Source organism: Porites lutea, chromosome 6 (assembly GCF_958299795.1).
Source record: "Porites lutea chromosome 6, jaPorLute2.1, whole genome shotgun sequence".
In the NCBI taxonomy this organism is placed as follows: Eukaryota; Metazoa; Cnidaria; class Anthozoa; order Scleractinia; family Poritidae; genus Porites; species Porites lutea.
Genome location: NC_133206.1, coordinates 31,682,101 through 31,696,010, shown reverse-complemented (window position 1 = coordinate 31,696,010; position 13,910 = coordinate 31,682,101). Strand labels below are relative to the sequence as shown.

The 13,910-nt window shown below is 41.6% G+C and overlaps 1 protein-coding gene across 1 annotated transcript in view; it reads right to left on the bottom strand.

The window, feature by feature from the left end:
* LOC140942183 (polycystin-1-like) overlaps positions 1-13,910 on the bottom strand; it is a 50,665-nt gene that overhangs the window by 15,306 nt on the left and 21,449 nt on the right. Inside the window, exons 11-19 of the mRNA XM_073391147.1 lie at positions 13,415-13,574; positions 12,974-13,140; positions 7,691-11,673; positions 5,680-6,316; positions 3,625-3,678; positions 2,580-2,762; positions 2,273-2,398; positions 1,282-1,419; positions 424-684 (exon numbers count right to left, since the gene is read on the bottom strand). Of these exons, the coding sequence (XP_073247248.1) occupies positions 424-684; positions 1,282-1,419; positions 2,273-2,398; positions 2,580-2,762; positions 3,625-3,678; positions 5,680-6,316; positions 7,691-11,673; positions 12,974-13,140; positions 13,415-13,574 (5,709 nt within the window). The remainder of the gene's footprint in view (positions 1-423; positions 685-1,281; positions 1,420-2,272; positions 2,399-2,579; positions 2,763-3,624; positions 3,679-5,679; positions 6,317-7,690; positions 11,674-12,973; positions 13,141-13,414; positions 13,575-13,910) is intronic.

The following is a 13,910-nucleotide window of genomic DNA, read 5'->3' as shown; positions in this document are numbered from 1 at the left end:
TCATCCATTTTCAATTTATCTTTTGAAATTTTTGTTTGGGCTTTATAAAAGGGCATTCGATTAAATATTAAAGGTAGACGAGAGAGAATAAAGGGCAAGATAGTGTAGCCTTAAGTGAATTTCACCAAAGTTATTTTTAGACCAATTAAACACTTGAATTAATCACCCGGAAGCTGGTTTCCGGAAAGGTCAGTAAACTTTTCTTCAGCGTTGTCAGGAGAGATTTCAACAGTTGGCATCACTATATTCTGCATTTTTTTTTATTTGTGGACTTGATTTAAATGTGTAGAGCTCTCAGGAATCAGACTTCTCGTTTAATAACAACCCCTAAAAAATAACTTAGGTGAAATTCACATATCCCGGCCAACCCCTACAGATTCCCTCTCTGTTCCATTATACAGTCTTGAGGTAAAGAATCCACACCTGTGCCTGAACCGGTTCTGAAGAGTTTGGATCAAGAGCTCCATCAATTCCTTCGACAGTACATGAGCCAATTTGCATGCTCGTAAACTGGGATTGATCAGCAACTGCTGCTCCCATGGCGACGAGGTCACCTTCAATGACGTTAGGAGCTTCACCTGGTACCATCTTAGCGCACATTAAACCAAGAATGGTATTCATCGATCCCATGGCCGTTTGCTGAACTGGGCTGGCTGAGCTGCTGTTTGCAGACTGGGAATTACCCTGCAAAGAAAAGCGTCGAATTGAGTGATCAGAACGATCCCTAGAGGGTGTGTGATTCCCATACAAAACGGTACTTGCCAAGGGCGGATTTAGAGGTGGGCCAAAAGGGCCGTGGTCACCCCTTTTCTTTGAAATTTTGTATTATTTTGTATAAAATTCTCAAAAAAATAAAAAGTATCTAGTATATAGCTGGAAAGTGTCGCGGCCCCCAATTTCTGAATTTTCTGGATCCGCCCCTGCTCGCCACTTAAGAAACGAAAAGGGGAACTAGGCCGACTAGGTTGAGATGATATGCCACTCGAACGTTTTCATTTGTGAATGAAATCCTAGGGAGTTAACATTAAAATGAAACTTCTTTCACTTTAATTTGCATAATACTACGTAAATCTTTGGATTCGAAATGTCTTAACTTTTACTTTGCCCTATATTGGGAATGAAAGGTTTAAGGAGGAGATTTCAAAATAAGACCAATCAATCTCTCACGGATGCATCAAATTATTATACAGTCGGACATCTCCACAACGGACATGCTGAGGACGGAGTTATGTGTAAAGAGGTGCTGGTTATGTAGCAGAGGTTCGACTGTGACTTTCTTACCCCACCGGACGACTGTGAAGAAGGTGTAAGGAGGGTGCCGAAAGTACCAAGAAGACTTGAAGAAAACTCTGTGAGTTGTTCTGAGTTCATTTTATCCGCAACATTCATTGTATTAGAAAGGACATCTGCCATTTTTTCCTGCAAATAATAAAAGAGCAATAATCACACCAGGGTGCACAGAAAATGAAAGTTTCTCCTCAGGTGGCTAATTAATCTCATACCCAGATCTCAAATCTCCAAAGCTGGGACAGACACACATGAGATCTGGGCACGAGAGAAAACACGCGTATGGGTGGACAGCCCCTTTATAGACAATTACAGGCCGATGAAAATCTGGTTGTATTAAAGTGGTTTTTTTTTGCATGAATCTGTAAAGAGGCTTTAACGTGATTTTGCTTTCGTTTGCATAGCAGCACTTCGAGATTGGGGAAACTGAAATGTCGCGCTACAAATCAAGACCAATGATGACCCATGCACCAGCGTTTTAGCGGGGTCAGACATGCCCTTCCTCCTTATTCTTTTACAACTATCTCTGATTTCCCTTCTGCTTTTTTCGCATGCTTTGCTCAGCACTATTCTATTTTTGCTTTTACTGATCATCTTTTTGGTACACACTTCACTCACGCCCTTGGTGTGGAGGTTTCCCATTTACGGAGAGAGAGGGGTCATACGAATCCCTTTAATCGCCTGCGTAAGAGGTTAGGCATGATAAAAATCCAGATTCTCTATACTTGTTCACCTGTGACACTTACAGAAGTAGAGGGAGGAATAAGCGAACAAATCAGACGTATTTGTGTGTCTAATTCCCAAGACATATTTCACAGCACCCTTAGTTGGCGAATGAATATTTTTTACACTTTCTAGTAATCGTAATATCAAAGAATAATCGTAGTTTTGGCTGTTGAAATATTGCATGGATAAGTGTTATCAGACTTAAATTATTTCTGTAGCTGAAATCTTCACAGCAACCCGTCTGTGTGTAGCATGTTACCTTAGCGCTGTCGGATGGCGCGCTGCTTGAACCGACAGCGGTCAATGTGCCCGCGATCTGCACAGCTTGGTCAGGATTTGATGGTTCTGATACTTTCAAAATGGTATCAAGCAATTGTTCTTGAAGCTATAAAAAAGAAAACACAATCTTATGTCATCTTGTTCTGTTGCTTTGGTTCTGTTGAACAAAAGATAGAGCTTTGCAAAAGATTCCACAGTTTATAAAAACAGCCTTTTGTTTTTAAAACAAGTCAACGAATGGATAATTAGAGGGATTGACATTAACACTGACACGCAAGTCATCATACCTCTGCCTGTTTTTGCTTTTCTTCCTCGCTTGGCTCCGATGAAGCAGAATCGCTGCTTTGTTCTGATGAAGATGATTCTCCGCTGCTGGCGGCTGGCGCAAGGAAGGCAGATGCTAAGTTCCCAACGGCGCCCAGCACCGCTTCTGGGTTCCCTTCCGCTATAAGGTTCTTCAAATTGTTTTTCTAGGTTTATGGATGCGAATAGTTAGAACATCTTACATTTATAACTAAACTACTTTCCTGAACTTTTATTAACAACAAAATGTGAAGGTAAATGTTCATTAATTTGTTCAGCTACATCATAAGGAACCTGAAGGTAACGCTAAATACGTGTTTCCTTCTTCCCATTTGATAGTTTAGAACAAGGGAAACAACAAGCGTAATCTTCACTGTTTATTAGTGAGTTTACGCAACAGGACGGCAGAAAGAGGAGGACGGCATAACGCTTGTGCGTGACAAACGTGACAGGGCTATTATTGCGTGTTTTGTCGAGATCTTCACTTAACATTACTGTTTTTCTGGTTTTTCACAAAAAATTCTGTTTAAAGGAAGATGAAGTTTGGCAGAATTTTTTTTAAACAAAAATATTATCACGCCTGTCTCACAAGGTTGGTCATTTTCTTTCCTCTCCCGTCCTGTTGCGTAAGTTCATTATTATTATTTTCGCTATCGTCATTATCGTCATCATCATTATCATCATCGTAATCATCATCGCCATTGTAAAAACTGTCATAATCATTATCGCCATCACCGTTGTTATTCCCGTCGTTTTCGTCGCCTTTGTCATCATCATCATCGTCAATGTCAAGGCCATCGTTTTCGCTACCACTGTCGTAACGATCTATTGATCACTGACAATATAGTGATGACGATGATGAGACCGCTTTGGTGACGACGACAGTTGTAAAGACGATAATGGTGACGATGAACGTGACGTCAATGGAGACCATACCGATGATACTGACAATATGGTGATGACGATGATGATACAGGTTTTCTCCATACAAATGGGGCCTAACAGTACCATCACCATTATCATTACTACCTGATTTGCAAGCAGGGCCTCTTTCTCTTCTGCACTCTGTTGTGGCATTTTAACCTTAAACGACAGAAACAAAGCAACAATCAATTTTCGTAGGACGCCTATGTTTGAATGGCCCTTTTAAGGTAGTTTTACAAATATTTTACCAAATTCACAGAAACTGTAGTAAAGCTAGAAGGAAAACATAAATAGCAGTACCGTATTTACTCGATTAAACGCCGCGGTGTTTGTTAAATTTTTGGCGTGTCCGATTGGTTTTTATTTAACTCTTTAAGTCCCAATATCCACATACAAATTCTCCAAACTGATCTCCATACATTTCCGTGAAGAATTAGTTGAGAGAATTTGGTAAAAGATCAAATATTTTTCTCTTTGTGATCATTTTGTTAATTGTCATAGACTTTGCTCATGATAGTCTATGGATATCGTTAGGAGAAAATTGATTTTGAGCACTATTGGGACTTAAAGGGTTAAGGATGGCGTTTATTTCGAAATCATGGTTGCTTACCATTTGGCATTTACATGGACAAACCACTAGGCCCTTGGAATGGTCAAATGGTACGCAAAATTTAGGACTGGTATATTTCGTCTCGGAATCGCGTTTACCCTTTGTACAAATCAGTTCTATTTGCTGGAAAACGACCGCGAAGGCTTGAAACTGGTATCAAAGATGGCTTTGAAGAAATGGAACTCGAATTTCTGTTTGGAATATTCCTTCCAAAAAACATGACTACCTTTTCAGATGTTCCGCTGTTCCAGGAAGTTTTCCGCTGGAACGACCCAAAAAGTCGTGTTCCATTTACTCTCCAACCGGATTTTCCGGAATCTATTTGTAAATGGTAAACAACCCCTATTTCTTAAATCCCTAGCAACTGTAAAGTTACCGTAAATCGCTTGTAAATATCATGTAATTTAAAGGCTCTAATGTCTCTCTTATTTTTCTGAGACAGAATCGTAAATTGATGGATCCCAGGATGGTGCAGATTACCAGTGAGTTGTACCGATTTTTTTCTTATATTCCTCGAATAAACGCCGGATTCCTCCGATTAGGTGCGGCGTCTATTTTGAAGGCGGTGTTTAATCGAGCAAAGACGGTAGTTAGAAAACGAGACTTGGTCTTACGTCATAAGGTCAAAGAGATTCCTGTAACGCGTACCCCATTTGCTCTTAAGGTGGATATTCACTGTCACGTGTCACGTAATTTTTAACTGCGTGCACGAGTAAAATTTACGGCGAGTAATTAAAAGTTGAGTGACGTTGAACTTTTGGGTTTACGCGATACCTTTCATATATTGCCTCTATTTTATTTACGCGCGTAAAATATACCCACGTAAAAATTACATGACTGTGGAAACCCTCCCTTAGTATCAGGAAAACATAAAGATGATTTTTTTGGCCCAGACTGTAAAAGGCAATATTTTAATAATTTTATAATTTTTTATCTAGGCTGTCCATGCCAGAGTATTTGTTAATAATTTTGCCAATTACGCGTTCTTGTTTGCTATGGAACTTAAAGTTAGCTAAGGAGTCACTTCGTGTCAAACAAAAATGTCTCCCTATGTTAGGCAAACAGGTTTTTAAAAACCAGCTGGTAATCCTCAATACGAGGGGTTGCTGTCTTCCTTTTCAATCGTCTTCAAGTATGTCCATTTTGTATTTGTTGTGTTATGATACCTTCTTTCAGCTCTCCTAACCCTAAAGCCACTTGGTTTGCAACCCTAATCGTACAACAATGGAAATACAGTAGAACCCCGGTAACTCGAACTCTCGAGGGAAACGAAAAACAGTTCGAGTTATCGTGGTAAATTTCAGAAAAAAATTTTGATCAAGGGAAAGAAAATTTGGTTCGAGTTAGCGGGGAATTCGAGTTATCGAGGTTCTAATGTAATAAAAAATGTTGTTTTCTTCTTTTCTGTGACCAATGAGGAGACACCTTACGAACAGCTGCTACAGTGCTGTTCACTCAGTTTGGTGGCATCTCCAACTGTTTGAATTTTGATTAAATGTCGTGACACAGTTCCTTAAAGGTTTTACTTCTTAGCTGTCTTTCCTCCTTACCTTCACTTGAAGATCGTATTTAGTGATTGCACCGTCCTCGTCTTGAATTCTAACGAATACGTCAATCAAATAGCCTCTGCTCTCTAGGCCAACAGAAAGAGTTAACCAAGGTGACGTGTATGGCGCATCCGGGGAGAGTACAGCCTCCGCAGGAACTGGAATTTCTGGACTATCGGCGTCCGATTGAGTTGACACCTTGTATTTCAACTTAGTGTCATCCTGCCAATCCTTACACGTGATTTGAAAGTCGTCTTGAAACGCAAACCCCAGGTCGGGTGTATCGGCATGTTTTGAAGTGATATTGCAGACCCCTCCTTGTGGCGGCACATTCACCTCCCTGGTGTATTCTGAAAACCCACGGGTTTGGGTTCCTTGGGCCCATGCCTCAAGTCGGAACGTGTAAGTCTTGCCACCCTCCAGACTATTTGCTTTTACCACAAGTGTTCTTCCTGTTTTGGGGGTGCTCAGAATGTTTTCGACGTTTTCAACTTCTTGAAAAGGACCAGAGGGCGAATCTCCCTTCAATATCTTCCACTCGTAATTGGTATTTTGACACGTACAAGTTTCGCAAGTGGCACAGCCTGTCAAAGTCATTTTGTTAGAAGGTCCGATTCTTTTGTTGCAGTTTGTTACGCACCTGAAGTTAAAGGAAAGAACATTATATTAATTCTAATGCCATATTCCTAAACCACACTCTTTAACAAATGGTATGCGTAATTCCCTTGTTTTGCACTGCGAATTACCTACTACGGTCGAACCTGTATATAACGGGTGGCTACTTCATACAGGATCACTAAAAATACTCACTGGGCGTGGTCTAATGTGAATCTTAATGGCGTATCATACAAAAATACTATATCACTATATGCAAGGAAACAATAACACAATCAACACTCTTTCAAGCGATCAATACTTTAAACAAACTTCAGTGCCAACTTGTAACTTTACGGTATAATATAAGTAACATTGTGTAAAAGTACTGTGCAGTAAATTGTCATCTACTCTTCTACTGCGGTATACAGTACCGTATTTCTATGACTTACCTGAGTTCACAACAAAACATCTCATTCTGTCATAAAATACCGCAGAAAATACCATATGGCTTAGTTTCCGTTCAAGGGTGGCCGCTTAATACAGGGTCGTTATATAAAGGTTCGACTGTATTTCGCACTGACATATATAACGACATGGAGAGTGGTGATGATTTTTGCACCGGTCGCCTGAAGAGAGGTAATGACTTCAGCCAGGAGCCCAAAATCCGAAGTGAGTAACGCTCATACTAGGCCTATGTCACGGCTTTTTTACGGACCAGTTTATTTTTAAACACATTTCAGGGCACTTTTCTCGCGAAAATAGACTTCCACCATGTCTATGAGCGCATTCGAAGTATAAGATATCAAAAAGGGAAACTAAATATCACTTTTAGCTCTGTAGGCTTTGCTAACTGGTTTATGGAATTTAAAACATAGTCAAAATTTGCGCCAAACAGTTCTAAAAAGAATCTGCTCCCTAAAAACGCCGTGACACGAGTCCGTGGATGTTGCTCGCTCCGGGTTATGGGCTCCTGCTTCAGCACAGAATCGACTAACAACAGCAATATTCTCGTGACATAATCCTTTAAAGCAGGGGCGGATCTAGGGGGAGGGTGCAGAGGGTGCGCACCCCCCCCCCCCTTGAGATGTCCTGCGGTTTTTTAATACAACTGGTTTTCTGCACACACACAAAAAACTATGTGGTTTATTGGTGTTGGAGTAGAGCAAGAGACGAGTGCTTCCCCTCCTAAAAAAAATCCTGGATCCGCCCCTGTAAAGTCCTCTATTGTCAGTTTAGAAACGAACAGGAAACGTTTGCAAAGACTTCTGGGACTGTTTCAAGGGACTGGGGAAAAATTGTCCAGTAGCTGACCAGCACGTCCCCAGTAACGATCCCAGTGGTCTTTGTGACACTTTACTCAGCCCAGTTTCCCTCTCGTTTCTAAAGTGGCGAATAGGGGAGAGGGAATTTCACTTACGTGATATGAACAATTGGTGGATCTCCTTCCACCAATAAAATGCTAGTACAGGCAACACTTCTGCGAGTGTCTTTCATGGCCAACACACAAACATCGTACGTGCTGTACAGCCTCATCCTGAGTGTATTAAAAGAGATCTGTGGTGTGGAGGCGTTCAGTCTTCCAGGCGGATAACCAAAACATCCATCCTCATCTACAACCGTAGAGTTAGACTGAGTTTCGTTGTTCGAGCTGTTGTTAGCGGTGACATGTGGAATCGGAGATAAAGGAAACGCGGGAAGCACGGTACAGTTTTTAACCAGTTCAGGGTCGTAACTTCCTTGTTTAGCACAGAACCAGCAATACTGGAAATCACTAGGCAAATTGTCGTTTTCTGGAACGTCCGGGTCTTTTGTATTAGAGGCATCTATTGTGGCTTCTTTTCCTTCACCAATTGCCCTAGTTGATCCCCCGGCGATGGCGGCTTCGATGTCCGAGGGAATAACATTGATGTATCCCTCGGAAGACCCTTCGACTCCCTTTACATCGGCCATTGCACACGTGAACTCAAAGTAGTATTCATCGATAGAAAATTCCATAGGGTTAATTTCCATGGTTAACTTTTTGGATGTTGATAAAGCATTCCCTATTAAAGGAAACGTTATGAAGCTGCCGCTGTCGACGTCCCACTTCTTCACAATCCACGTGAAATTGGTTTTGTCAGAAGCTTCACAATTCACCACTACGGTATTCTTGATTTTGATGGACTTCCATCTATAGTAGGGAACTGCATTTTGGCGAATACTTCCCACAGCGTCTGAGTCGATCGTAACGACGGGATAATCGCAGGGCTTATCTAAGGTCACAGCTTTACCTGATGCGTTGACTTTGCTCACCTTGTTGCATCCCGTGATCAAAAGCGGGTAATTATCGACCGCAGAGTACGTATGGTCAAAAGAAAAGTTTTTTCCTGTAAAGGTCTTGACTTCCACGCCAACCTTGCTGCATTCGTCCTCGCAGGTAATCCCAAAATCAGTCTTGTAGATGAAGACTTTGTTATCGCCAATTTCCACCAGAAAACACGATTCTGTTCCCACTTGTTTAATTCCAACGGTAAAATTAATAGGAAGGCCCAGCTTTTGAGGTCCGTCATTTGTGAAATTTATTGTCTTGACCATACACTGTGAGCGGACCGTAAGCTGAAGGATCTCTTTACTCACGGCGTTCCATGCTGTAATGTTGATTGTGTATAAATTCGGAATTTCAAACGTGTAATTTATAAAAGGACTAGAAGTGGTAACTTCATATCCATTACTGAAATCCCAATAATACGTTACATTAGTTCCAGTTGCAATTGTAGTATTGAAAAGGACGGGGAAATCGCATGGAAAATAGGTTTTGTCATGGCCAAATCCTGGTTTTCCAATGTTCGCTTCTGGTCCTGTGTTCAAAGAAACCGCTGAGAAGTTAGTGATGGGCGTTTGGACTTCGACTTCTATTTCCATGAAGGCTAGGTGAATTTCATTGTTAACAGTAATGTTCATGGTATACGCGCCGTGCGTTCCATAGGAGTGTTGCAGTATAAGTGGTGCTCGGAAAGTATCGTTTGCAACCGACGTTCCGTCACCGTAGTTAACCGTGTAGTTTGAATTTGTGGGATGTACTTGACCCGGAACAACAGCAATCGTAAAGGTGATTGTGCCTGGAGGAATGTTCTGCGGGCTATTTGTTGTCAGAGTCAAATAATGTGGGTTTTGTATGTAACTAAGTATGAAACGGGTAAAGTTGCTGACACTGTTGTTGCCGAAGAGAGTAACTGTGTATATCCCTTCGTACATAAAGACGTGCTGAATAGTGACCCCATCAACAGAGAAATTTCCTTGGTAGTAATGATTTATAACATCGGAACCATCTCCAAAATCCCACCAAATACTCACGTTGCTGCCCTCTGCCATTTGGCAGGAGAAATTTGCTGTTTTGTTCACCTCAACGAATTGACTAGATCGGGTCAAAAGTGGCGTATCTATTGGCACGTCCACCATCACCGTTAAATATCTCGTTTGCCTCGGGGTTACGTAATTGATGGCCGTCACCATGAGCTCATAGATGCCTATATCTGGCATCATGTATTCGAATACGATCGCTGTTCCATGTGTTGTACTTATCGTTGTAATAACTTCTAAGTCGAAGGAAGTTCCATCGATAATGTGCGTAAATGTTGCATTGAAGATTGCATCAGTCCCTGTAACAGTGTTCCAGTACACGGAGAAACGCTCTGCAAAAGGCTTTGCTATCGGATCAACTACTTCAAATCCAATTATGGGCTCCTCTACAATAGCTATTGTCTCCGCTGTGGTCTTATTCAAGCGATTACTGCAGTTAAGTTGTACGTGGAAGTGACCTACGCTGCTGTAATTGTGGTAGGTGAAATTTCCAAGTTGTTCAAACACAGTTTCGTTCGTGATGCCATCGCCCCAATCCCACGTGCATGTAAAATCGGTACCAATACTTATGTTCAACATGCAGGGAGTAAGATCAGTCAGGTTGGTGTAAGAGCAAGTTACGTTAAAGCCAATCAGGGGATCGACCGGTTTATGTACTTGGATTTCCGTCGATGCATTTAGCATACTTATGTTATTGTAAACAGAGCAGCTCACATTGTAAAAATCGAATGGCGAATAAGAATGCTGAGCGGTTAGATCTCGCGTAGTGGTAGCCGAACCGTCTCCAAAGTCGATAAAGATTTCTGGGTTGGTTCCCTGAGTGATTGTGACCTCGACTGTCACGGTCTCATTAACTTCTATGTCTCTGTGCGCATGGTGGACGGTACAAGTTAGACCGGTCACCGGTAACTCCACTATGGCCAGACTCTCTATTGACGCGTTCGAAACACAGTTGGACACGTTTATGGTGATAGCATACTCCCCTGTAGCTGCGTAAGTATGGTTATTTATCGCGGCAAAAAGATAGCCGACATCAAACGAGCCATTCTGATAGGAGGTTCCGTCACCGAAATCAACTGTTATGTTAATGCCGTCTCCTTGCCGAACAAGCCACTGTATAAAAGTTATGTTTCCCAACGCCACCGGGAGTACAGGGCTGTAAAACGCCAAGCCTAATACCCTGTCTTGTACTACAACCGTACAGGTCTTTATCGAAAAAGAGAGAATGTTACTGGCGTGAAGTGATATGGAGTATGTGCCGCTCAAGCGGTACTCGTAGTTTAATAGCTGGTCCTGGTCTGCAAGTTCAGTAAACGAGGTCTCATTGTAGCCAGAACCGTAATTTACAACGTAGGTAATGTTGTAGCCAGGATGAGGATGTACTGTCACTGTAAATGAATCGTTGGTTGCTACAGCTTCGGGCGTGGTCATTGTGACGTTTGCCACGCTCTCGGTTGCCGTTATGTGCGCCGTTTTTGTGACTGAATTCAACGGTCCGCTTACCGTTGCTTGCTCGTAATAATGACCAATGGCATAAGTGTGAAGAAGCAGCATCTTAGCGGGGGCGCGGCAAACCGCTTCTACAGCAAACTGGAGCTGGCTGATGCTAGATGGAGTAGACTGGGTTGTAATCAAAACGGAACCCAAGTGAAGATTAGCGTCATTGAAATAAAATGCCGTGGAATTGTATTTTTTACTGTCCTCACTTTTTCGAGAGATTATTTCTGTGTGGCCACCGCCCTGGTAAGTGAAACCGATGATGTCTCCTTCTTTGACGTCGGTGCCGTTTCTAATGTCATCGAACGAGAATATATGGCAACCACCTTTGGAAACGAAAATAAGATGCTCGGAGACCAGCTCGTACTTTTCGCTCAATGTGGCAGTTGGAATAGTATTCGGTGATACATTTTCGTCATTGCAAGTACATGAGCCAAACGAAAACACTTCACCACTGTTACAATTAGTGGCCGAGGTATTGCCGCAAGGAGGAGCTTCAGTACAAATGGAATTGATATTGCAGTAGAGGTTGAGAGGTCCGGTGCCGCATACTTTTCTATATATCTGTCAATGAAATGAATGACTAAATGAGTTGGTTCATCTTGCCATTAAAAATCGTTGCTACCTTTAGCCTACTGTCCTGGTGCGCATGAGTGTTTTTACGAGGATGCCACAGACTTGCACCTGTCTCCACTTATTTATTCTCGCAAAGGATTATGGAAAGGAAAATTGACATGCGCAAAGGCGCAAAAAGTGTTTCTTCCTTCCTTCTCTGGGTCACCGAGGTTACAGAAAAAAAACGCTTGCACTGCTGCAAGCTTATGCTCACAAATGGTCAATAAATCAGTCGCGTTATTCACGGTGACAAAATAGAGCAAATTGTGGGTAATTTAGGTAAACGCAGGTGCATGTTGTTAAAAATATAATATGCAATGGTTCGAGTTTACTTCATCAACGCGATAGAGTCGACTCCCAGTAATTCGAACCTTCTAGGGAAATCGAAAGAAATTCGAGTTATCGCGAGTTCGAAGCAAATAACCGGAAATAAGAAAATACTCAAATGGATAGATGGGGAAGGAATGCAGGTATCATGCACACTTCACCTCCAAGAACAGCTAGAGATATAGACTAATATTTTGAAAAAGAAATTAAGAAACGAAGTTTGATTAACATACAGGGATGGACACTGAACTTGAACTGGAATGAAAAAAAAAGACAAGGAATTGACACGGTTGTTTTGAAATAAATTGAATGTTTCGGACTTCAGAACTCTGTTTTTTTTTTGGACTTGTCACGCGCATAAATATGGTTCGAGTTATCGAGGGTAAAATTGTATAGAAATGACCTGAAGGGAAACAAAAACTACTTCGAGTTAGCGGGAGGTTCGGGTTATCGAGGGTAAACATGATTACAGTAAATGTATGAAGGAGATCCAGAGGAAATCGACTTTGGTTCCAGTTAGCGCGAGGTTCGAGTTATAGGGAGTCAATTGTACATCGACACGCCAAGAAAAATCGTTTTTATGGATCGGTAATCACCTTAAATTGTTGCAAGAATGTTAAGTTTTCAATATACTTCGAGCACGAAGTTTGAGTTTTGCTGGAGGTCGTTTGCAGGAGAGCACTAAACTTTATCATAATCGACTAGAAGAAACATATAATGGAACAAATTTACATTTGGAAACCCACGACCAACGTTTTAATTAGGTAAACATTGATTTACATCATAAGTATGGAATTTCTGTCGCTAAAGTGCAGACGGAGCGAGGAGACACGGCTGTATTCGCAGGCTAGCATCTCATTGGCCAGTTTCAAATTCCTCCCTTTATATTGTTATTGGCCCTGATTGGGTAATAAATACCTACCTGAAGAGATACGTAGCCGCTAGTCTCTGTACAAATCCTCCAACCTATAAGCTTGCAGTCATCCTCAAACTTGTAACTTGGTAGCAGCACAGTTACGTTGGTGTATTGTACCCCACCACTCCCGGGTGCGGACTGAAAAACCTCTCCAACAGTGTAGGTACGAGCATCTAGAAGACGAAAACCATACACCGTAATTTCACTCAGTGCGCAAAGACGCGCGAGAAATGATAAAAGAACTCTCTCCCTTTTTTGACCCCCTTCTGAAATAGCCAAGCCCACACAGGCTTCACTTCAATTCCTTGTGCACATGCGCGGTCAAGATTAGCGGACAGTTTTGTCAAAAGCTATTTTTGTCATGTTTGCCACACAAGGTTTGCCGTCTTTTTTGCCACGTTGTTTTTTTTACGTAAGTTCACTATTGCGGGCTTTCACAACACTTACCATCCATGGGAGATGAAATTGCGCTGCCCGTGGTAAACTGAGCGTCCAACTGCATGTCAGTCCCTTCGTAAACGGATATCGGACACCCGAACTCTTCGTTTGCCTCAACGATCGAGGGACAGTTGAGTTCAAGCAGATTTACAAAAGAGTAAACATTCACCTAAAAGAAAGAAAATGGACATGATACCAACAAAGGGTAAACAAAGAGAATAATGGTCCTTGTTGAATGCACCAGGTTTCGACCACTACCTTTTTCCTTTTTGATAAACAACTGGTGACCCCAGGATTATTATAGGCAAATTTTTGTTTACACTTTTTGCCTTATTAACTTATGCTTATCACTGTCTGATGACCCTAATAAAATAAAAACTCTGAATATTGAAAGGGCATAACAGTTTCAGTTATCTCTAAAAATTCGAGCCCAATACACCGAATGGTTTCGGAGAAATTCTCTTCTAAAAACTCCAAATTTTACTGAGAATGTATCACTCATTAA